The sequence below is a fragment of the Camelus bactrianus genome, chromosome 1, assembly GCF_048773025.1.
Source record: "Camelus bactrianus isolate YW-2024 breed Bactrian camel chromosome 1, ASM4877302v1, whole genome shotgun sequence".
Lineage (NCBI taxonomy): Eukaryota > Metazoa > Chordata > Mammalia > Artiodactyla > Camelidae > Camelus > Camelus bactrianus.
This window is the reverse complement of record NC_133539.1, coordinates 69,391,657-69,412,556: the sequence shown is the minus strand read 5'-3', so window position 1 is coordinate 69,412,556 and position 20,900 is coordinate 69,391,657. Positions and strand designations below refer to the sequence as shown.

At 39.8% G+C, this 20,900-nt stretch overlaps 2 protein-coding genes across 2 annotated transcripts in view; one reads left to right on the top strand and one right to left on the bottom strand.

Annotated features, from left to right (window-relative positions):
* TBCCD1 (TBCC domain containing 1) overlaps nt 1-20,900 on the bottom strand; it is a 61,946-nt gene that overhangs the window by 20,594 nt on the left and 20,452 nt on the right. The gene's annotated exons all lie outside the window — the stretch shown is intronic.
* On the top strand, nt 843-19,185 carry DNAJB11 (DnaJ heat shock protein family (Hsp40) member B11). Its single transcript, XM_010959207.3, has 10 exons — nt 843-1,119; nt 3,797-3,953; nt 7,784-7,881; nt 10,619-10,751; nt 14,382-14,524; nt 15,417-15,499; nt 16,151-16,208; nt 17,326-17,437; nt 17,886-18,045; nt 18,740-19,185. The coding sequence occupies exons 1-10, from the start codon at nt 1,052-1,054 to the stop codon at nt 18,802-18,804; spliced, it is 1,077 nt and encodes a 358-aa protein (XP_010957509.1). The 5' UTR covers nt 843-1,051; the 3' UTR covers nt 18,805-19,185.

The window sequence follows — 20,900 nt, the reverse complement described above, 5'->3', positions numbered from 1 at the left end:
TGGTGCGTTTACTAAAATGAGCAGAAGTAGTTGGGAGTGGGGATGGGGATCAGAGTTCTCTTCTTAACTATAGTAATAGTTACTATTCTTTGCGTGCTTACTATGTGCCAGACGCTGTGCAATACGGTTTACAGATTTTCTTCTATTAAAAGTTTCAACACCACCAGTAAATGCTTTGCCTCAAGTTTGTAGATAAAGACAGGCTCAGGCGAGGGGCAAGGAGAGGGGAGACATGTTCTCACCGCTAGGAAGTGACAGAAGCTGAATCCCAACCTAAGTCTGCTTCCACGGCCTGTCCTCATCAGGCTGCTTCTTTGTGAAACCGAGACAATTTTCTCCTGGATTTGTTAGAAGAAAACAAAATAATATCTAAGTTATGAGTTCGCGGTTCCGTCGGCTTGGAGTCATTGTCTCCGCCCCTTTCGTCAGCGTCCCTCCCCAAGAGCGTCCAACGCTTAGCTCTATATGAATGAAATTCCGAGAGACGTAATCCAGATAAAATCTCCCTCCCGCAATTGGTCAGTGCTGGAGAAGGAGCCTCGTGATTGGTGGAGAGTCCGAGGAGGCGGGCGGAGGGAAACCGTGTAGTGTACCGCTGGTGCCGGCTCTTGGAACCTTTTCCCATCACCAATCTTTACGTAATTTTCTACGACTGGCAGATGCCGGGGCTGAGCGGGTTCCTGCGGCGGCGCGATTCTCTGACGTTTCCCCTTCTGATTGGCCGGGAGCTGCGGCTGCAGTTCCAAAGCCTAACTGGCCGCCTGCGCCGCCTCGGAGGTGAAGTGTACTGCGCTGGTTGGCTGTGAGGCACCGACCGCGTGTGATGTCCCGAGCAGCGATTGGCTCTAGCCGGCTGGGGGCTTCTCTCGCCGGGAGTCGGGACTCCCGGGAAGTGGACTCGTAGAGGAGGGCGCAGGCTAGCTGTCGCTCCCGACCAAGTCGGAGACCCCGGAGTGAGGCGGCCTCTCAGGGCCGGGTGGGCTAGCGAGCCGACGCAGCGGCGGCGGAGGCTGTGAGGAGTGCGGGGGACAGGGGCCGGCACGGAGAGACCATGGCCCCGCAGAACCTGGGCACCTTCTGCCTGTTGCTGCTGTACCTCATCGGGGCCGTGATCGCCGGGTGAGAAACAGGCAGCCGCGGGCACGGGGCACTTAAGTCAGTCTTGGCTGGGGAGGAGGTTGGGGGGAAGAGGGAGCATTGTCAGACTCCGGGAGTGGAGAGGGGCGTTACTGTGGTGATGCAGTGGAACTGAGGAATGGGTAGTATGGGCCAGGCTAGTGGAGTGGAGAGAACAGTGGGTGACACGAGTGAGAGGAGATTAGATCCAGATGCCCTAGAGAGCTAGATTTGCCCGGAGAAGTTAAGTGTTGGATGCAGTGCCAAACAACGTGGGGTCGGGGGGCAGCTGAGCTGGAGAAGACGATACAATGTTGAGCCTGCCACGAGCCATTGGGGGGCTGACATTAAAGTGAATAAGTTATGATTCCAGGCTAAGTGAGGAAGTGAGGGGCAGGTAGGAAAGCCATGCTGGGACTGAAGGAAATTGGACTGAGGGAGCAAGGCAGACCCTTTGGAAAGCCCTTGTACTTCTCAGGTTCTTGAGATACCGAGCCTAAGCTGCCATTATGTCTCACTGTCTCTCCCCATGAAGCATTCTTGAGAAGCTGAAGGGTATCATGAGCTGGGGAAACAGGTAGTAGACTGGGATTCTAGCCCACTCACCCCCACCCGGCTTATGAATTATGTGACCTTGAAGGAACACCTAAATTCTCATCTGTGACATGAGGGTGATAATGTGCCACTTATCTGAAGGAACTATGGCCACCTGAACTCTTGAGACTTTGTCCAACCTTTAAGATCCACTATGCTATAAGCCTGGTGACCGCAGGATATGGTACACCAGGCTCATTTTAAAATGTGAGGAGTAGTAATGTCTTAGCTTCTGACAATTTATAGGTTGTTCTGAATGGAGAAAGCACTACCTAGCAGAGCTTTAAACTTTAATTGCTTGTTATTCTCTTAAAAGTTTTTTTCCCTTGTGCATATATGCTTAAACTTTATTTTTTACCTTGTGAAATGTCTTAAACTTCTAAAATAAAAATTAACTTTCCTAGGTAATGCTTTATTGTTTTTTTTTCAGTATATTTTTGTAGTACTTTTTGCGCTTAAAGCAATGCATACCTTAAGGTGTTTAAGTAAAATGTCATACATATTGTTAATACTGTAGCCATAAACCTCAGTCTTTGGTAAAGGAGTCTCTTGGGAACCGTAATGTTGATGCTGAGCTATGCCAGGCATCTTTTCCTTGTATTTTTCTCAGCTGTTACTTAACTAGTTATATAGTAAGTATACTCTAAGGAAGCCTCACTCTTTATATAGTTAGCTCTTTTGTTATTAGCTTTAGTGAACCTTTTTATTTCTTTAGTTCTCGTCTCAAGAGATGTCAAGTTTCTGCAGATTTTGGGGGGGAGGATAAAGCACCTAGTTAATCCTCATGGAACCCCTTGTGGGTGATAATTTTAAAAACTTATACATAAAATGTTTAAATAATTTTTCTGAAGTGTGACTAAGAGCTTATGAATTAATTTTTTTCATGTTCTGTCTTACATCACCTGAATCTTGATACCCCAATGCATTTTTTCCCCACTGCATTTTAAAATTACCGTCACTACTACACTGTCTCCATCATGAACAACTTTCCCATCCCCTTGGTTGAGAGAATGCATTTTCAGAAAAATTTCTGCTGGCTAACGTGACTGGCAAAAGGAAAAGACTTTTGTGAGCATGCTTATTTATTCATTTCATTCAATGAATATTTATTGGTGTCTTCTATGGGTTGGATACAGTCCCTGCCTTGAAAGTGTATTAGTCTTACTCTGTCTTCCCATTGGCCCTTCCTGCAGAGATTCCCTTTTTGATTAATATGGTTCCAGCATAGTTCCTGGCAATGAGGTCAGTGGACCTCCACTTTGTCTCCTAGCTCATGCCATATGCATATTTGCAGCTGCTGAGACTTATACATGCCTGCATGTGGATTTCAGCAGCTGTCTCTAATTAAGGGTTGACTTAGATAAACTAGTATAACTGCTAGTAGTGACTGCAGAATCAATATTTTATCTCTCTTTCAGCAAAACCCCTCACAACTCATACATTTAAGTAGATGTTATTCTCTCTTTAAGGCTTTTATTTGGGCTTTGGTTTAACTGCTCTGTTAACCTCTGAACTTAACTTCAGTCACTTCATCTTTAACATTCCAAGAGAATGACTAAAAAGAGAATACATCAGAATTTGTAATAAGTCTTATGTATTAAAGTACTATTAGAACATTAAAATGATAAAATCTTTTTGAATAAAAAAAATCACCTTTTGAGATTATTTGACCTTTGAAAGTAATCAAAAGTCATTAGAAGTCAGTAATAGGGGAGAAAAGAGTTAATTTGATTATTTGGTTCTTGGTTGAAAATAACCTGTGACCATAAAATAAGAAAATGATTTTCTTGACTGAAGGTAGTTCTAAGAGAAGAATACCACAGATGTTTTGAATAATTCTAGCATTGTTCAAAAAGTACATAGCCTCTCATGATTACTTCAGTATATAAGACTCATTATAGTTTCTGGCGTATTCTCTTTTTAGTCATTCTTTTTTGTGTGTATATGTCACATCTGTACTTTCATTTTTCTACCTCTTTGCTCAGACACAAACCCAAATGTTTATGCAAACTTTTAAAATGTATAAAAACTTTTAAAAATGTATAACTCTTTAATGAAGTATCCGCTTTCTCCCCCCTACCCCCAGGCGAGATTTCTATAAGATCTTGGGGGTGCCTCGCAGTGCCTCTATAAAGGACATTAAAAAGGCCTACAGGAAACTGGCCCTGCAGCTTCATCCTGACCGGAATCCTGATGACCCACGAGCACAGGAAAAATTCCAAGATCTGGGTGCTGCTTATGAGGTGAGTCAGAAAAAGGAAAAGGTATTAATAAAACCTACAGATACAGAAAATACCATGTAACGCAGAGTAACACTCCCATTTTTCAGGTCACTTCTTTTTAAAAACCGACAGTAGATAGAAGTAGTGCTTGATAGGGGGTGGGTATAGCTCAGTGGTAGAGGTCCTGGGTTCAATCCCAATTACCTCCATTTAAAAAAAAGTAGTACTTGATGCCATATTGTACATTAACGTTAGTAGATGTAACTTCCTGCCCTTTTCATATCAGCATTTGTCTTATTAATGTTGGAAAAAATGAAAGACAGAGGGATTGGTAGATTAATAAGTAGATTGGTCATCAGTCAGTCCACTCGGGCATTGGAGCCAGAAACAGAAACAAAATCTAAGTGAGGATAGCAAATCCACATACCTGTGAGGACCAGGCAAATAACGTGCAGGGCAGATATAAGATAGAACATGAGGGTGGATGTCCTACCTCCATATTCTACCTCCAGTCAGCAGGGATTGAAGAGTGACAAACTGAGGACCTCTTGCCTCATTTCAAGGGAGCAGCTGTTATTCCACCCCAGCCAGTTTTTACTGTATAGAAATGCAGACATTGTGTTGCCAAATCATTTAATCTTTTGAAAGTAGTGGAAATCCAGATTTTTATAAATTTTTCTGAATTCTCCTGATTATAAAATGTTGGTGACTAATTGAATTTAAAATTTTCTTTTATGTGCAGATCAAAGAAAACAGCTGTAGTTTGAATTTGCAACCTCTAATTTAGAGGTCAAAACACTTTCATGTGTGTCATTTAATCTTCAGTAGGACACCATGAAATATAATAGAACTGGCTTTTTCTTCTTCCCATTTTCTTTCTTTCTTTCTTTCATTTTTAACATCACAGAGCAAGATTTACTGAATGCTTAATAAAATATTTACAATTTGAAAAACTATTATACATGGAACGTTTGAACACTATGGTGAAAAAATTTTACAAATAAGCTATTGATAATCTGTCTTATGTATTAATTTAGAAGTTAGTGGCTTTGCATGTGTTGCAATTCACCTTTCCCCTAGAAATAGAATAATAGATCTGTGGTTTTATTTTTTTTCTTTTCAGCTTTATTGAGATAACAGTTGATAAACAAAATAGTAAGCTATTTAAAGTGCACATCATGATGATTTGATATATGTATCCACTGTGAAAAGATTCTGCCCATCTAGTTAATCCATCACTGCATATTTCTCTCTTTTTTTGGTGTGAACATTTAAGTTCTGCTTTCTTAGCAAATTTTAGTTATACAATACAGTGTTATCAATTCTAGTTCCCATATATTCCCATTTTCTAAAAGGGCACAGAAAAAACTAATTTGACTCCAAAAGTCAGGGAGTTACAACTTCTGAATTCAGATTAAATCCCTGTAGCATAAGAAGGCAGGAAACAAATCTGGAAAATATTTTAGTAGTGGAAAAATAAAGAAGGGATCCAAGGCCTGCTAGGTTAAAAAAGTGCATAAACTAAAACAGTGACTTATACCCAGGGGAAACCTAGAACTAATGGGGTTTCTCTTTCTTCTCTCAACACCTATAGGACTGAAATTCCTAATCTTGGGCCCACAAATAAACTTGAGAGGGTTAGTGGACCCTCCTAAATTACTGTATGTAACATTTTGTTTCTTGTTGATAATATGGCTTCCATATTTTACACTGTATTTCTTACATATTCCCATTGTTTGCTAGGAACTCAATAATCAAAAGTATTTTCTAGGGAAACTATTGCTAAGAATTTACCATGCGCTTTAAAGATTCTACTGTGTTGTTTAGCCATGACCTAGGCAGGTTATACATAGATCATTCATGTGACTGTAGTTTAATTCTAAGAACCTTTTTAGTCATTAGTTCAAATTTTCTTTTTTCTTTGTGTTATTTCCTTAGATCAATTAGTGTTCACAAATCAGAATCCCAGAATCCCAGTAAAGTTGAAGAGTCTTTTGTGAATACAAATTTGTCTTCTTTACTGAGCTGAGATTCCTGCTGGCATTTTAATTAGTTGAGATTCTGTGATTGGTTGGCCAATCAACTAAGAAACTTTTTTTTTCTTAAAAAAAAAAAAGCTTCCAGGACCGTGGAATAAAATTGCATTCCTTAGAAGAAAAGTGAGGAGTAAGTGAATGATAATAGATAACTTTAAAGGCAGTTTTTGCAGTTATTACAGAAGCCTTCAATGTCCAAAAAGAAGCTGACTTAAAAATACCCTTTGTTTTGGGATTTTGAAGTGTTTCTTATGGACCCAAATGTGGGGTTCATTTCTTTGCCAAGATAAGAACAGAGGAGTATACTTGAAAGTAAAAATATTGGAAATCCAGATCACATAATAATGAGGGTTTTGTTTTGTTTTTAAGTTAACTCTGCTTATTTCTGCTTCCCCAAAGGAGCTCTTTTTTAGAATATTTACCAAAAAAAATTTTTTTTTCACCTGGTCTATCACAGTGGCATTAGTTGAGTTCTCTGGTCACTTTTAGACTAACCCATTTGTCTTTGCTTTTAAGAATGTTCATTCTCTTCTTATACGCTGAATTTCTTTTTATCCTTCTAAATGTATCTTAAATGTTAATAGATTTTTGCTGTGGCTCCTATGCATCATTCAGGCCTTGAGCCAAAAATGTGTCCTATTTACACATGCCAGTCAGATCTTCCCTTTCTTTTGCTGAGTCAACAAGTCTTCTACTTTCAACTTCTTTTCCTGTGTCAGCACAAGTATGAGTTTGAAATACTTTCTCCTTCAGTGTGCTGTCTAAGTAGGAGTTTAAGAATATCAAACAGCATAAAGTTATTCGATTTTCAAATTTATATTTATGCATGTGTTCCAGAATGCTCTAAATAGATGGGAAGCTTACTTTTGGAAGGCAAATTTTGAAGAACATTGAAGCTAATTTTGTTTTACATTCTTTAGTTCCATATATGGAATGTTCCCAGTGAGAAAGCATATACCTATGACTTAGTATATAGTTTTCTAGAACCATTAAAACTTCAAAAAGTCTTTTCAGGTTGGTGAAATTGACCTTGAGCATCCTTCATAGAACAGTATCCCTTTTCACTCTCTGCAGTACAAACTCAAGGGGTTATGAACTGTATGTGGTAGACAGCATTCTTCCACAAATTGATGTCTACATATACCAAAAAAAAAAAAAAAAAAAAAGAATGAAAAGGGAATATGAAAATACAGCAGAGTGTAGACCTTTCCAGAGACCTATCATTTGATTCCCTTGACCAGCCAGTTGCTTAGTGTGTGTGTGGTAGTGGCGAATCAGGGGTTATGGTATGACCACGCAGGGCTGAGCAAACTTGAAGGCTGTCCTCATTTACTGCTTCTAGCACTAGTGACAATCCATCATAGTCCTGTCCTAGTTTATAGTCTAGAGAGATAATAAAGCATCATGGTTAACAGCTTAAGCCCTGGAGTCAAGCTGCATGGGAAGTAAACCTGAGGAATTCATCTCACCTCTTTTCTGTTACTGCTCTCACCTTCGTAGCCACATCACTAATCTCAAATATGATGTTTATGTGACTAGGTGAGTTTTGATAAATTTAAATTAAAACATGAATTGAGCAATTGGAAAGTTAAAAGAAATGAACACTGCATCAAAGAATTTAGTCTGATAAAAATAACTTTATAAACATGCCTTAATACCATACATAATGCATTGTACTAAAATTGTATACACAGTATCAGAGTTTAAAATAAAAGCAAAAACATTTTTTGAAAAACAACCGAAACATAAATGTGACTGCACCTTAACTAAATATTACCAGCTTATAATCTTTTCCTCCACTGCTTTTGCCCCCAGGTTCTGTCAGATAGTGAGAAACGGAAACAGTATGATACTTATGGTGAAGAGGGATTAAAAGATGGGCATCAGAGCTCCCATGGAGACATTTTTTCACAGTAAGTAATTTATCCACCTGCAAGGTATTAGTGTCTGAAAATGGATCACTTAGTGATTATTAAAGAATTATCCTTGCTCCTTTGTTCAGAAGCTTTTGATGAAGAGTACAGCTCAGCTGATCCTTGACTAAAAGATCATTTATCATCCTTTCTGAGGGAATATTCTCTATATTCACAAAGCTCCAGAAAAGGCAGGTAGCACTAAAAGGGCTGTCCATCTCGCCAACCAAATCAGTCAAATCAACCCTGACTGTATTGGTGGGTTTATGTATTGGAAACCAGTTCATTTTGTCTCCTCACTGTCGTAGAATCTGCAAACCATTTAATGAGCAAAGTTATTCTTGTAAGCAGAGAGAGAGAAATTCCTCCTCCCATCCCCAGAGCTGCCTCTTTTTCATCCTATCAATAAGACAGGGATGATTATGATCATCAGCACTGGTGGAAGGACTTAGGGTAGAGGCTCTTTATCTCTTGCTGTGCCTGACTTTCTGGGAGTGCTGAGTGGCTGGAATAATAAACATCTTTCCTTCCTGCTCTCTGAGCCCCTCTTTGTTGAGCATTTAAATTTTCATATACCCTGATGATGCATAAATAGGAGATCTTGATCTAGGATTTCAAATCAAGTTACAAATAAAAACTGTTTGAATATGCACTTCAATGAGGGAGAAGATGCACTGATTTCTTCAGATTCTCTAAGAGGAACCTTTCCCCAAAAGCAGTGATAATGACTGTTACATACAATAGCTTCCCTCATTTAGTGTTTGGGAGTGACAAGTAGATTTTCAGGACTTGTGAAGATGTGTGAGTAATATGATTAGGAAATCCTTCTCTTCCCCAGGATTGATCTGGCGGCTTTAGCCTACCAGGGAAGTGTCCTGTTTGAACCCATTGGCAGTTAAAAGTGATAGCCAGGGATGCCAGAAAGAAAAAGCTCTGCCCATGCTCCTTCCTCCTCCACCCTTTCTGCTTTTATTTAAGATTCAGGGAATCTAGAATATATAAACAGCTCATACGACTAAATAAGAAAAAAAACAAACAACCCAATCCAAAAATGGGCAGAAGACCTAAACAAGCAGTTCTCCAGTAAAGGCATATGAATGACCAATAAGCACATGAAAAAATGCCCAATATCACTAATTATCAGAGAAATGCAAATCAAAACTACAGTGAGTTATCACCTCACACTAGTCATAATGGCCATCATTCAAAAGTCCACAAATGATAAATGCTGGAGAAGGATGTGGAGAAAAGGGAACCCTCCTACACTGTTGGTGGGAATGCAGTTTGGTGTAGCCATTGTGGAAAACAGTATGGAGATTCCTCAAAAGACTAAAGATAGACTTACCATGTGACCCAGCAATCCCACTCTTGGACATATATCTGGAGGGAACCTTAATTCAAAAAGACACCTGCACCCCAATGTTCATAGCAGCACTATTTACAATAGCCAAGACATGGAAACAACCTAAATGTCTATCGACAGATGACTGGATAAAGAAGCTGTGGTATATTTATACAATGGAATACTACTCAGCCATAACAAATGATAAAATAATGCCATTTGCAGCAACATGAATGGCTCTGGAGAATGTCATTCTAAGTGAAGTAAGCCAGTAAACTGGTATATATAAAATAGATAAACATAAATAGTGTATACATATTCAATATCTTGTAGAGTTTAGGGTAAAAAAGAATATGAAAATGAATTTATCTGTATTCATGTATGACTGAAGCATTGTGCTGTACACCAGAAATCGACACATTGTAAACTGACTATACCTGAAAAAAAAAAAAAAAGATTTGGGGAATCCATTCACCAAGATTGGTGTTTTTTTAGGGGGTGTTGTATAGTTGTCATCATCACTATGCTAACATCTGAGGTTTCTTTTTGTTTTTTGGGGGGGACGGTTTGGAGGGGGTGGGTAATTAGGTTTATTTATTTTTAGAGGCGGTACTGGAGATTGAATCCAGGACTTTGTGCATGCTAGGCATGTACTCTACCACTTGAGCTATACCCTCCCCCTCATCTGAGGTTTCTTAATAACCAAAATTTAACATTAAGATTAGACCTCCTGTACAATCAAAGGTCACTGTTTATATTAATAAGATTAAAACTCCTATATAATGAAAGATCACTGAAGCTCAAAGTGATGCTTCTGTTACTTACAAAAATTAATTTTGGTCTTTTAGAGACCAGAACTTCCTTTTCCTTAAGATCTAGAATTTTACTAAGGCTGATGCTTTTTTAGTTTAATTATGTACCCAAGATTTTTCTACAGAGCAGTAGCTTCTTCTTTCACCAGAGTTAGTTTCTAAAAAGCTTACATAAAGATGAACACTACGTATGTCCAAAATTATCATTAGGTTCAGCAATACATAGGTTTATATACACTATTCTTTTTCTCAGTATCTCCATTATATCCTGATATTTGTCAGTATTGAAACATTGTTTTTTCATTCATTAAGCCCAACTTAGAATTCTTTGGCATACTGTATATATGCACACACGTACCTTGTGTCTGGACAATATTAAAAAGTAAATTTTTTGTGGTAGGCAGCAATATAGCTGATATTATATAAATTAAAAATTATGTATGATGTATGACTCCAATGTATAAAAAATGTCTTTCAGTTTTGCTCATTGGTAGACCACAATATTTTATCAGTGTGGATAAAACTAAAATTATAAGATGTGAACTCTGATTTCTTTTCCTGATCATTTTACATTTATCAACAGCTTTTTTGGAGATTTTGGTTTCATGTTTGGAGGAAGCCCTCGCCAGCAAGACAGAAATATTCCAAGAGGAAGTGATATTATAGTAGACCTAGATGTCACTTTGGAAGAAGTGTATGCAGGAAATTTTGTAGAAGTAAGTCCAAATAATACAGCTGTTCATATTGACTCCCAGAATGTGTTGTGAATAAAAACAAGAGGTTTCTGGGTACCTTCTTTGTCTTTTAGGGGTGGGAGAGTGGTCAGGTATATAGGATTGAGTTAATCCTAATCCTTGATTCATGATACACTTTTATTGTTTCATGAACTCATCACTCAGCCCAAGAACTAAATAAAACAATACCAGGAATTACATCTGCCTACATGCTACTTCCCTATTCCATTCCCCTGACTCCCTTCAGAGGTAACTACTAACATCTTGAGTTTTGTCTTTATTGTTCCCTTGGTACTCTTATTTGTTTGTTGTATTACATATATACCAATACCTGAATAATACATTGTTTATGTTTATTGTTTTGACTTGGTAAAAATGATATTTTCTGGGGCTGGCCCTTTTCACTCACTCTAATATTACCGAGATTCATCCATGTTATTTCTTATAGCTACAATTCTACTGAATAGAATTTCATTGTGAGCACATTGAATCAGTAGGCATGTAGGTTATTTCTAGGTTTGTTTTTTTTTTTTCTTCCAGTGCCAAACTATGCTTTTATGAAGTCTTGTACATATATCCAGGTATATATGAGCAAGACTTTCTCTTGGGTAGATGTATGTAAGAGTGGAATTGGAATTGCAAACCGATATTCATTTGTACAAGACAGAACCATAATGTTTCTCAATTATTTGGTACCAGCACTTCCACCAGCAATGAGAGATCCCACAGATCTGCCACCTCTCTAATACTTGGAATTATTAGACTTCTCAATTTTTGCCCATCAAATGGGTATAAATAAATAAATGGGTATATGTTATCTCATTGTGGTCTTTATTTGCATTTTTGATTAGGATACACATCTTTACTGTATATTTATTGGCCATATTTCTTTCCTTTCTTGTGAAATGGCCATTCATATATTCTGTTCATTTTTCATTTGCCCTTTTCTTACTGATTTCTAAAAAAAGTTTATTCTTAGTATTAATCTTTTTTTGACTGTATGTGATACAAATATATGCTAACAGTTTGTAGCTTATCTTTTCATTATATTGAAGATTTATTTAAATGAACAGAAGTAATTAATTTTAATATGATCAAATTTACCAGTCTCTTTTATGATTAGTTTTGGCTTCTTGTTTAAGAAATTCTTCTCTACCCTAAAATCAGAAAGCAGTTCACCTGTATTTTCTACTGAAACTTTGAGCTCGCTTACTTATTTATTTATTTATTTATTTGTTGGGGGAGGTAATTAGGTTTATTTATTGTTTATTTATTCTTAGAGGAGGCCCTGGGTATTGAACCCAGGACCTCACGCATGCTAAACATGCCCTCTACCACTTGAGTTATACCCTCCCCCCGGGCTCTTTTAATTTGAAGTTATTCACCTCTTTTTAATTTTGCCATAATTTTTTCAAATATTTAATTCTCTTTATTGACATTTCTACTTCTGTCTGCTCTTAACTCTCTTTTAAATATTTAAAAAATTCTTCTTTATCCTTCCCTGCTTCTTTATAGGAGAATGCCTCATTTTGGTCTTCCAGCTCACTGCTTCAATCTGCAGCTATAGCTATTCTAATAATATCCCACCGGCTGTGTTTTTATTTCAACTCGCATTTTTATACATAATATTTCTACTTGATTCTTATATTATTTCTTAATCTATTTCAGTTTGCTGATGTCTTCCTTTATCTCCTTAAGTGCTACCATACTTATTTTAAATTCTTGGTCTATCTTCTCTAATAGATTTGGTTAAAATATATGTTTTATCCAGTCTGATGTCTTTGCTGGAAGGCAGAAGAGATAATGGGACTCCTTGGGTGTCTAGCTGCTTTAGCCTTTGGGCTCGTATTTCCCCATGGGTATTAGCAACTCTGTTTCCCTGGTAGAACATATTGGGGCCAGCTCTTGCCTAGTGGTTTTTAACGGTGTTTTATTTGTCTGTCTTCTTGGAGTGTTTTTGTTTTTGTTTTCGTTTGGTGTCTGCAGTGTATTGTTTTTGGGGAGAGGAGCCAGAGAGATCTTGGCCCAAGGCAGTTCAGGAGAGAGGGAAGAGCAGAACTTCAACTGCTTTTTATTTTTTTAACATCATCACCACCTAATCACATACCAGTTCAAAACAGCCTTATATCTCAGGAGTTTCATACCGATTTTGTGTTGTCATATTGTTTCCTGGAATCCATGTTTTCTTAGAGTTTTTCCAGGATTTTGGAGGAGATCGCCCATAACCTATGGATATGTGCCATCTTGACAAGAAGCATTTTCTTCTTAGTTGTGGCTTGTGCTGTGAATAGTTGACAGAAGAGGACTAGACAATTGCAGACGGTGCAGGTGGCATGTAACACTGTTATTCAGTGTAAATGGGAGGAAAGGGCATTAAAGATATTTGGGCCACCTCACCTTCAAACACAGGACAGGTTGTTCAGGTGGAGGAAAAGATTCATCTCCCTTGTTCTCCTCCAGACCTACTGGCTGCAGTCATTGCTAATACACAATGTGTGTCACTTTTTTTCAGCATGCTCCTAAACAAATTCCTTTTTAATCCAGTTCTTGTAAAGGATGTACATGACCTTGCTATTTAAATGACCCCATGGCATAGTCTTTTCAAGAAAAAATTACCTTGAGTGAGCATAGTGGTTAAAAGCATGGACTTTGGAGCTTGACTCCCTGGTTTAGGATCCAGGCTCTGCCATGCATTGGTTATGTGACCTTGGTCATGTCACTGAACCCTTCTGTGCTTGCATTACTTCCTCTGTAAAATGGAGATGGTAACAGTAGCTACTTTATAAAGTTGTTGTGAGGATTAAGTGAGTTCATATACATAAAAGTGATTAGGGCCTTGCTTGGCACATTGTAAGTGCTATGATGTGTTGGCTATAATGACTGTTATTGGTGCTGTTTATTCTGTTGACCTGGGCTTTCATATGTTGATAAGCTTTAAGGGATTTTTCTCCAAGCATTCACGTCATCCTTCTGCATGAGCACGTGCCCTGTGATTAGGTGTTTGACTAAGTAAACAGGCAAAAACAGGAATACATTTCTTCATGTATTTTAGTTTCCACATGTCTAGAATGTTTGATTGCAATCAGCAACAAAGAGATGACCGTGTGTCTCTTCTCATGCGTTCGAGTACCTGAATTCAGACCACACTGGAACGCACTCCTAGATTGCGTTGCCTGAAACAAGGAAGTGTTTTCATGAGGGTAATAGTGGCTAATCCCAGGGTGGGAGCCACACCAGCTTTTGAAGGCTGTGGTTGTTCTCCAGGGCTTATGCTTTACACAGCTCAGATTTCTTAAGAGATAGTAATTCTGCAGACTACTTTAACTCCAGAGTATTTAGCTGTGGCGTAGAAATGATGATCCCATACACACTGTCTTCAGTCCTTTCTTACTCCCCTGTCTCCTCTCCAGCTTTAGAATCTGAGTCAGTTAAAGGTCCGTTTGCTCCACTCCTGTGTGGGGCTGATTTGTAGCTCCCAGACTGTCAGCTCTGGGTCTCCCTGAGGGATAACATGGCAGAGAAAGGCGGGTACGCGCAGGTCCCCAATCAGGTGAGGAAACCAAAGGCCATGGGTCACTAGAGGGAAGCTGATGTTGTCTGTGCACTTCCTAGGTGGTTAGAAACAAACCCGTGGCAAGGCAGGCCCCTGGCAAACGGAAGTGCAACTGCCGGCAGGAGATGCGGACCACCCAGCTGGGCCCCGGGCGCTTCCAGATGACCCAGGAGGTGGTCTGTGACGAATGTCCTAACGTCAAGTAAGTGAAAGCGCCATCTTCGGCCTCCCGATGGACACTTTCATAATCTTCTTGGTGCAATGAAATGCCAACGGTCCTTATCTAGGTTTTCTCCTTCTCTCTCCCCCAATCCTTCTCTCTCTCCCCCATGTTCTACAGGAACATAGAGCAAAGAAATGTACATTTTAATTTTTTCCAAAAGTATCTCTTCTGAATACCTGCTTTTATGTTTATGAACTAGTAAGCAGTACCCTTTATTTCCGAATATACTTAACAAAAATGTTCATGTTTCCTTTTTCCTACTGGGACTATTGGCACAATCTTGTATGTCCAGCTGACATTTCAGTTTAGAGAAGTACTACTTGCTGATTAATTTTTTTTTTCAGTGAAGGTACTGGGGATAGAACCCAGGACCTCGTGCACGATGCAGAGCTTGCACTCTACCACTGAGCTGTTACCTTCCCCCTGCTGATTCTGTTCCAAGTACAGCTATTTAATTGGACCTTCAGTTATATATATATATATCAAAACTAGCTCAGTTATTTGTGGGCTCAGGGGTAAAAATCAGGATAAACTCTCCTGCTAGAGTTTCTGGTAAACATGACCCTGCCCTTACAGGTGCACAATTATATAAGTGCAAATAGTGTTCTCTGTTACTCATCACTCAGTTCAAAGTAATCAGGCTACTGCGGGCTTTTTTAGAGTCAGCAGATGCATGATTATGTGCTACGTAGTAGCTTTGCCCTGGCTTTTGGCAGGGAAGGTGTAAGTGAATACCAGATGGCTTTGTCATCCAAAGATACAGGATAATCTTCCAAGAAAAAGGTCTGATTGAGTGGATAAAACTTTATCTATATCTGGAATTTGATTTGTATTTTCATTTGTTTTTCTTTTTAAATTCTCTTTGTCTCAGGCTGGTGAATGAAGAACGAACACTGGAGGTAGAAATTGAACCTGGGGTGAGAGACGGCATGGAGTACCCCTTTATTGGAGAAGGTAAAATACTGATGTTGATGTTCTGTTACCATAACTTTCTGTTCTCTGCTTGCTTATGAGTACCTCCCAACCCCACCTCACCCCATAACTTATGGCCACATTGCAAATGCATATGTCATTTCCAGCACACTTCAGTCAGTTTTACAATACGGAAAGCCGTTTATGACCATCGTGGTTGGTCACCTTATGCAGTAGCATTACTGTTTATCCTTGGAATATCATGGCCAAAGGTTATTGTCAAGTAGCCCTGGTTATACCAAAGTTTAGTACGTTCACAACTTAATGCATTAATTTTAATTCAGCAATGAAAGAGGATATAGAACTCTAGTTAGCATTAATAAGATGCTCTCAGACCTCAATTTGGGGTTAAATTTAAAATTCTACAAGAAAGATAGCTTTAAAACATCAGGGTCAGGAAGTTAGTGAATCATTTCTTTGTTTAGGAAGTAGGTCAAGTTATTTATTGCACAGGTGATCCTTACTAATAATCTGAAACTTGATATAACCAGGTAGAGACACAGCTCTCACAGGTAGACTTGCCAGTCAACGCTAGGTGGTGGCTTTAAGAAATTCTCTCAACTGCCAGTTCTCAACTGATCGGCAGTGTTTGACTTGTGTGACTTACAGTGTGCTCTAACCTGTTCTGACCAGGTGAGCCTCATGTGGATGGCGAACCAGGAGACTTGCGGTTCCGAATCAAAGTTGTCAAGTAAGTGATCGCAGTCTAGAGGCCTTCTCTAACTTTTCAGATGAGTCAGACTGGAGAAATAGGGGAGCCACCAGGGCACTTCCAGACTTTTTACCCATTTTATGCTCTTAATACCCTAAATGATTATTTGTAACTTTATAGTAGTACTGAAAATTTGGGGTTGGAACCAAGGGTTGAGCCCATTTTTTAATTTCCTGGGGACTTAAGTCCAAAATAATTTGGAAAGAAAGCATTGATGAGACAGGTAAGGAGCTGTGAAAGAGAGGCAGACAAGGTGACCTGAGATTTTAACTGAGGAAATACAGCCCCACACGAGAATGGGAGCCTCTTCTGTAGAAAGGACCTGGTGTTACTTAATCTGCAGCTGCTGGGCAGCTTCTCTGGTTGGCTTCTCTTCAGCCTGAAGTGCTGCTTAGGTAAGAATTTTGCCTGGGACTCAAGCTTTCTTGTTTCTTATTTGTCTCTTGTGACCACTTTGGAAACCAGTGATGTGTCTGCTTCTAAGGATTCACTGAAACAAGGTTCCCACCTAAATATGGAGAAACGGGCCCCCGGTGCCAAGGGCCCTCACAGCACTCCTTAATCTCAGTGATCTTTCCCCAGTGCTCCTCACTTACCTTGTCTTTCTCATCACTTCCCAGAGAAACTGGAACAGGTGCTATTCCCTGAATAAACTCAGTACCTTCTCAAGTCCTTGTCTTTGCCAGAATTCCTTCTCACCCTATCCCTGTCCTTCCCTGCACCCGCCTCATCTGCTTCTCCAGAGCTGACCTGGCCTTGCGAGCCCAGCTCTGGAAGCCTCCTGATCCGTCCCAGATGCCCTTCTTCCCCAGCCCCGCGGCCAGAAGTTGCCCTTCTCTCTTCTCCAGAATCTTACTTACATGCAGTTTTACTTACATGCTTCGGTTTCCACTGATTGTAAGCTCCTTAAGAGTAGGGTTTAATAAATCTTATGCAACTTTGTAGTCTTGACGAATACTACACAGAAAGGAGCATCTGATAAATGCTTATTGTTTGAAAGAGTGGCACTCATCCTTTTCCATGATTTTTCTAAAACTTTTTGAACTCTTCCCAAAGAAAGACAGAAGTTAATGATCTTTACCTCGTTCTGTTCTAGGCACCCAATATTTGAGAGGCGAGGAGATGACTTATATACAAATGTGACGATCTCCCTCGTGGAGTCCCTAGTGGGCTTCGACATGGATATCACTCACTTGGATGGTCACAAGGTGAGCAGAGCAGTTCTCCTGCTTCCTGTCCTTCCAAAGCCTCCGTGTGGCTGGTTTTGAGATTACTTCAGCCACTTGAGTCGTTTGGAGGAACAGGGACTAAATTCTCAGGCGTCACAGCGCCTCCGCTCCTCACTCTGCCGCTGAATGTCCAGTGGTGAGAGCACCACCGCCCCGCCAGCACCCTGGAGGTGGCTGCTCAGCCTTTGGCAGTCTCATTCTTACAGGCTCCACTGGCGAAAGCCTTACTTTCTCACATGTTTGGTTCTCTTCCTTTTGAAAACCTTCTCTTTGGCCTGCACTGTCCCAGTGATGTTTCCCTTGGGCCTTGGTCCTGCTGCTCTACTGAGCTGTGACATGAGCTCTGGGCACCAGTGCTCACTGGGCGCTGTGCGTCGTACTTTGAGAGGACCAGTCCTGCTCCAGTCTATCCCCTTTTGCTTTCCAGGTACATATTTCCCGGGATAAGATCACCAGACCGGGAGCCAAGCTATGGAAGAAAGGGGAAGGGCTCCCCAACTTTGACAACAACAACATCAAGGGCTCTTTGATAATCACTTTCGATGTGGATTTTCCAAAAGAACAGCTAACAGAGGAAGCAAGAGAAGGTGAGGGGTGGAAAGTTTGTGTATATGTGTGTGTTGTATGTGAGTGTGAGAACAAGGCAGTTAAAGAGGACAGGCAGTAAAATCAGACAGTGACAGTAGTTACTGACACTAGTGAGCACAAGACTGGGAATGAACTTGCCTCTCTACAAAGGCAATATTAATAATCCTGTTGACTTACAAAAGGCTGTATAAACTGGGCTTTGAAACCTGGGGAGCGATGGGTTGTGTGGGTGTGAAACAGAATCACTTAGAACAAATTAGCTGGACCCAACTGTACAAGGAAAGATGAGGTCTACATTAGAAGGATTAGAGGCCTGGGGTGAAGTCTGCAGTGATTGAAGAGGGCTCAGTTGGTGGGTCCCAAATAAAAAGGAGGTGAAAGAGTTCAAAACTGGAAAGAAGACAAGAAAGAATGAAAGACAGCTGAAGAGCTTTCTGTCCATTCACTGCCTCTTTCTCAGAGTTCGTGGGATGTATGTGTGGTACGTGTGCCTGAGAGAGAGACAGCGGATCATCTGGGATGTGTGTGTATGGTACCCACTGGCGATGAAGTTGGACACTGTTAGTCATTTGTTCAGTTCAGGTCCATGGTTGTCATAAGGCCTTTTGTGAGCCACCTCTCCACAGAACACACTTTAAACTCTAGGGGAGTCACATTTTTGTTAATGGAGTCATTTGTTCATTCTCTCCTCAGGTATCAAACATCTCCTGAAACAAGGATCAGTGCAGAAGGTATACAATGGACTGCAAGGATATTAACAGTGAATAAAATTGGACTTTGTTTAAAAGAAGTGAATCAGCGATATTTATTATCTACGGGTTTTTTTTGTGTGGTTTTTTTTTTCAATATGCAAGTTTGGCTTAATTTTTTTCTTCTAATGATCATCATGAAATGAATAAGAGGGCTTACGAATCTGTCCATTTGTGTTGAGAAAAGAATGACCAGCAAAAGGTTTAATAATACCTCTCCCTTTGGGGATTTATGTCTGGTGCTGCCGCCTGAGGTTCAAGAATTAAAGCTGCAAGAGGACTCCAGGAGCAAAAGACACACTAGAAAGGGTTGGAGTTAATTGCTAGCTATTTCATTTGAAATGCCAACTGGAGAAGTCTGTTTTTAAATACATTTTGTTGTTAATTTTTTCTTGACTCCTGTTTCTTGTTGGTTTAGCTATAGCATTGTCTCTTCCACGCCCACCTGGGGTACTTCCCCTTGATCAGCCTCGTTTCCCTCCTTGGGGCCTGTGAGCTAGCTGGGCTGTCCTCCCATCAAGCAAGACGGATGCACAAACCTGTGAAACAGCGATGAAGATCCAGTCCCCACCCCCAATTAAACATCCCTGGCACCTTCTAGAAAGAAGCTTGAGGAAAATTAGAGATTGGAGTAGGTGAATCAAGGTTACACAGAGACTAATTGTCACTGAGAAAGTATATTCCCTCTCACTTAATTTGGGAATAATAAAATCTCATGTGGAAATTTTACTATTTAGAAAGCACTTTTCCTATATCCAATCTCAAGTGACCTTTTTTTAAAAGAGTCTTTGGTTTATATTAGAAATTGAGATTATTATGGGCACTAAAAAGGAGTTTAAGTAGTAGAGTTGCAAATTACATTTGCTTTTCCCAGTGGCACCTAATTCACGTGGTACGTGACTTAAATATATTTGACATCTGGGCCTCTTTCCCTTTTCTACATTATACAGTCAAATCACACTCCACTTCTCATGACTTTAGTGAGTGACTGTTCCAATGTGGTTGAACAATTGCTGTTGCTGAGTGTGTGGGAGCCGCCGTCTACCTAGCAGTGTGGTTCCAGCAACAGCCCCACCTTTGGCCATACAACAGCCAGTGCTACTACTGCCTTTTCACAGTATTTTGCCCTATTTTACAAAAATGAGTGGAAAAGGGAAATTTTATCCATTTAAAACAGTTAAGAACAAGGTGAAAATCAGCACACCTTGTAACCTTGATAGGACACTATTTGGGCTTGAGTAATCCAACTGTGTGTTCCCTTGTGAAGGAAGAGGACAAAACTAAGAGGCTTATTTAAAATGTTGAAAAGCTATCTTGGAAATCAAATGTACCACGTAAATACATATGTGAGTTTCGTGGACTTTTTGTACGTTTAATATTCATTATATAGTGAGTCGCTGTAGTTAAAAATTTCTTAGAAATAATTATCAACATTTCCCGTCTATATCTTAGCCCAGGAGAGCTCTTGATCATTATTTGCACTTGCTAATACCCCATTTTCCAAGATTTTTCAAGAGTCAGTCACATACTAATCTAGAAACTCCCCTTAGAGAGAATGCTTTTGCTACAAATGAGAATGTTAAAGGGGCTTTGTAACTGCTATTTATCCATGGCCCAGACTGCCATGAATTAACAAGTTAAAAAAAAGTATATTTTTTTCACCATTGCCTCTCTGTAAGCTTCAGTTCACTTTAAGTCCTTTCTCTGAAGCACAGTATAATGTGGAAAGACTTGTACCAAAGTTCCACAGATCTTTCTGTGATAAACTGTAACAACAGGGTGGGGTGCTGGAGGTGATGGGAAGATCCTAAAACCAAGCTCCAAAGCCCAAGCCTTTTGCACTAGGATACAATGGCCCCCCCAGAAGTTAGTGCTGCCCCGAAATGGAGCGGTGGTCCCTAAGGCAACACGCTCCTTACCAAGTAGACTAAAGATGTCCATCTGTCCAGGAATGGGCTTGAGAAGTTGTAATAGTCAATATGCAAGTTCCTTTCAAGCCAGAAGATTCTATGTGTTACAGAGTTTTCATGTGAAGAACTGAAACTTGTTCTCTTTACTGAGTGAAAAATACTTACTGAATCCTTACTATGTTTCTGTTCACGTGC

Bases quoted from the DNA above. Each gene is read 5' to 3' on its own strand.
- DNAJB11 (XM_010959207.3), top strand. From the start codon at position 1,052: ATGGCCCCGCAGAACCTGGGCACCTTCTGCCTGTTGCTGCTGTACCTC. The intron at 3,954-7,783 runs GTGAGTCAGAAA...TTTTGCCCCCAG, and splicing joins ATCTGGGTGCTGCTTATGAG to GTTCTGTCAGATAGTGAGAA. The intron at 15,500-16,150 runs GTAAAATACTGA...TGTTCTGACCAG, and splicing joins GTACCCCTTTATTGGAGAAG to GTGAGCCTCATGTGGATGGC.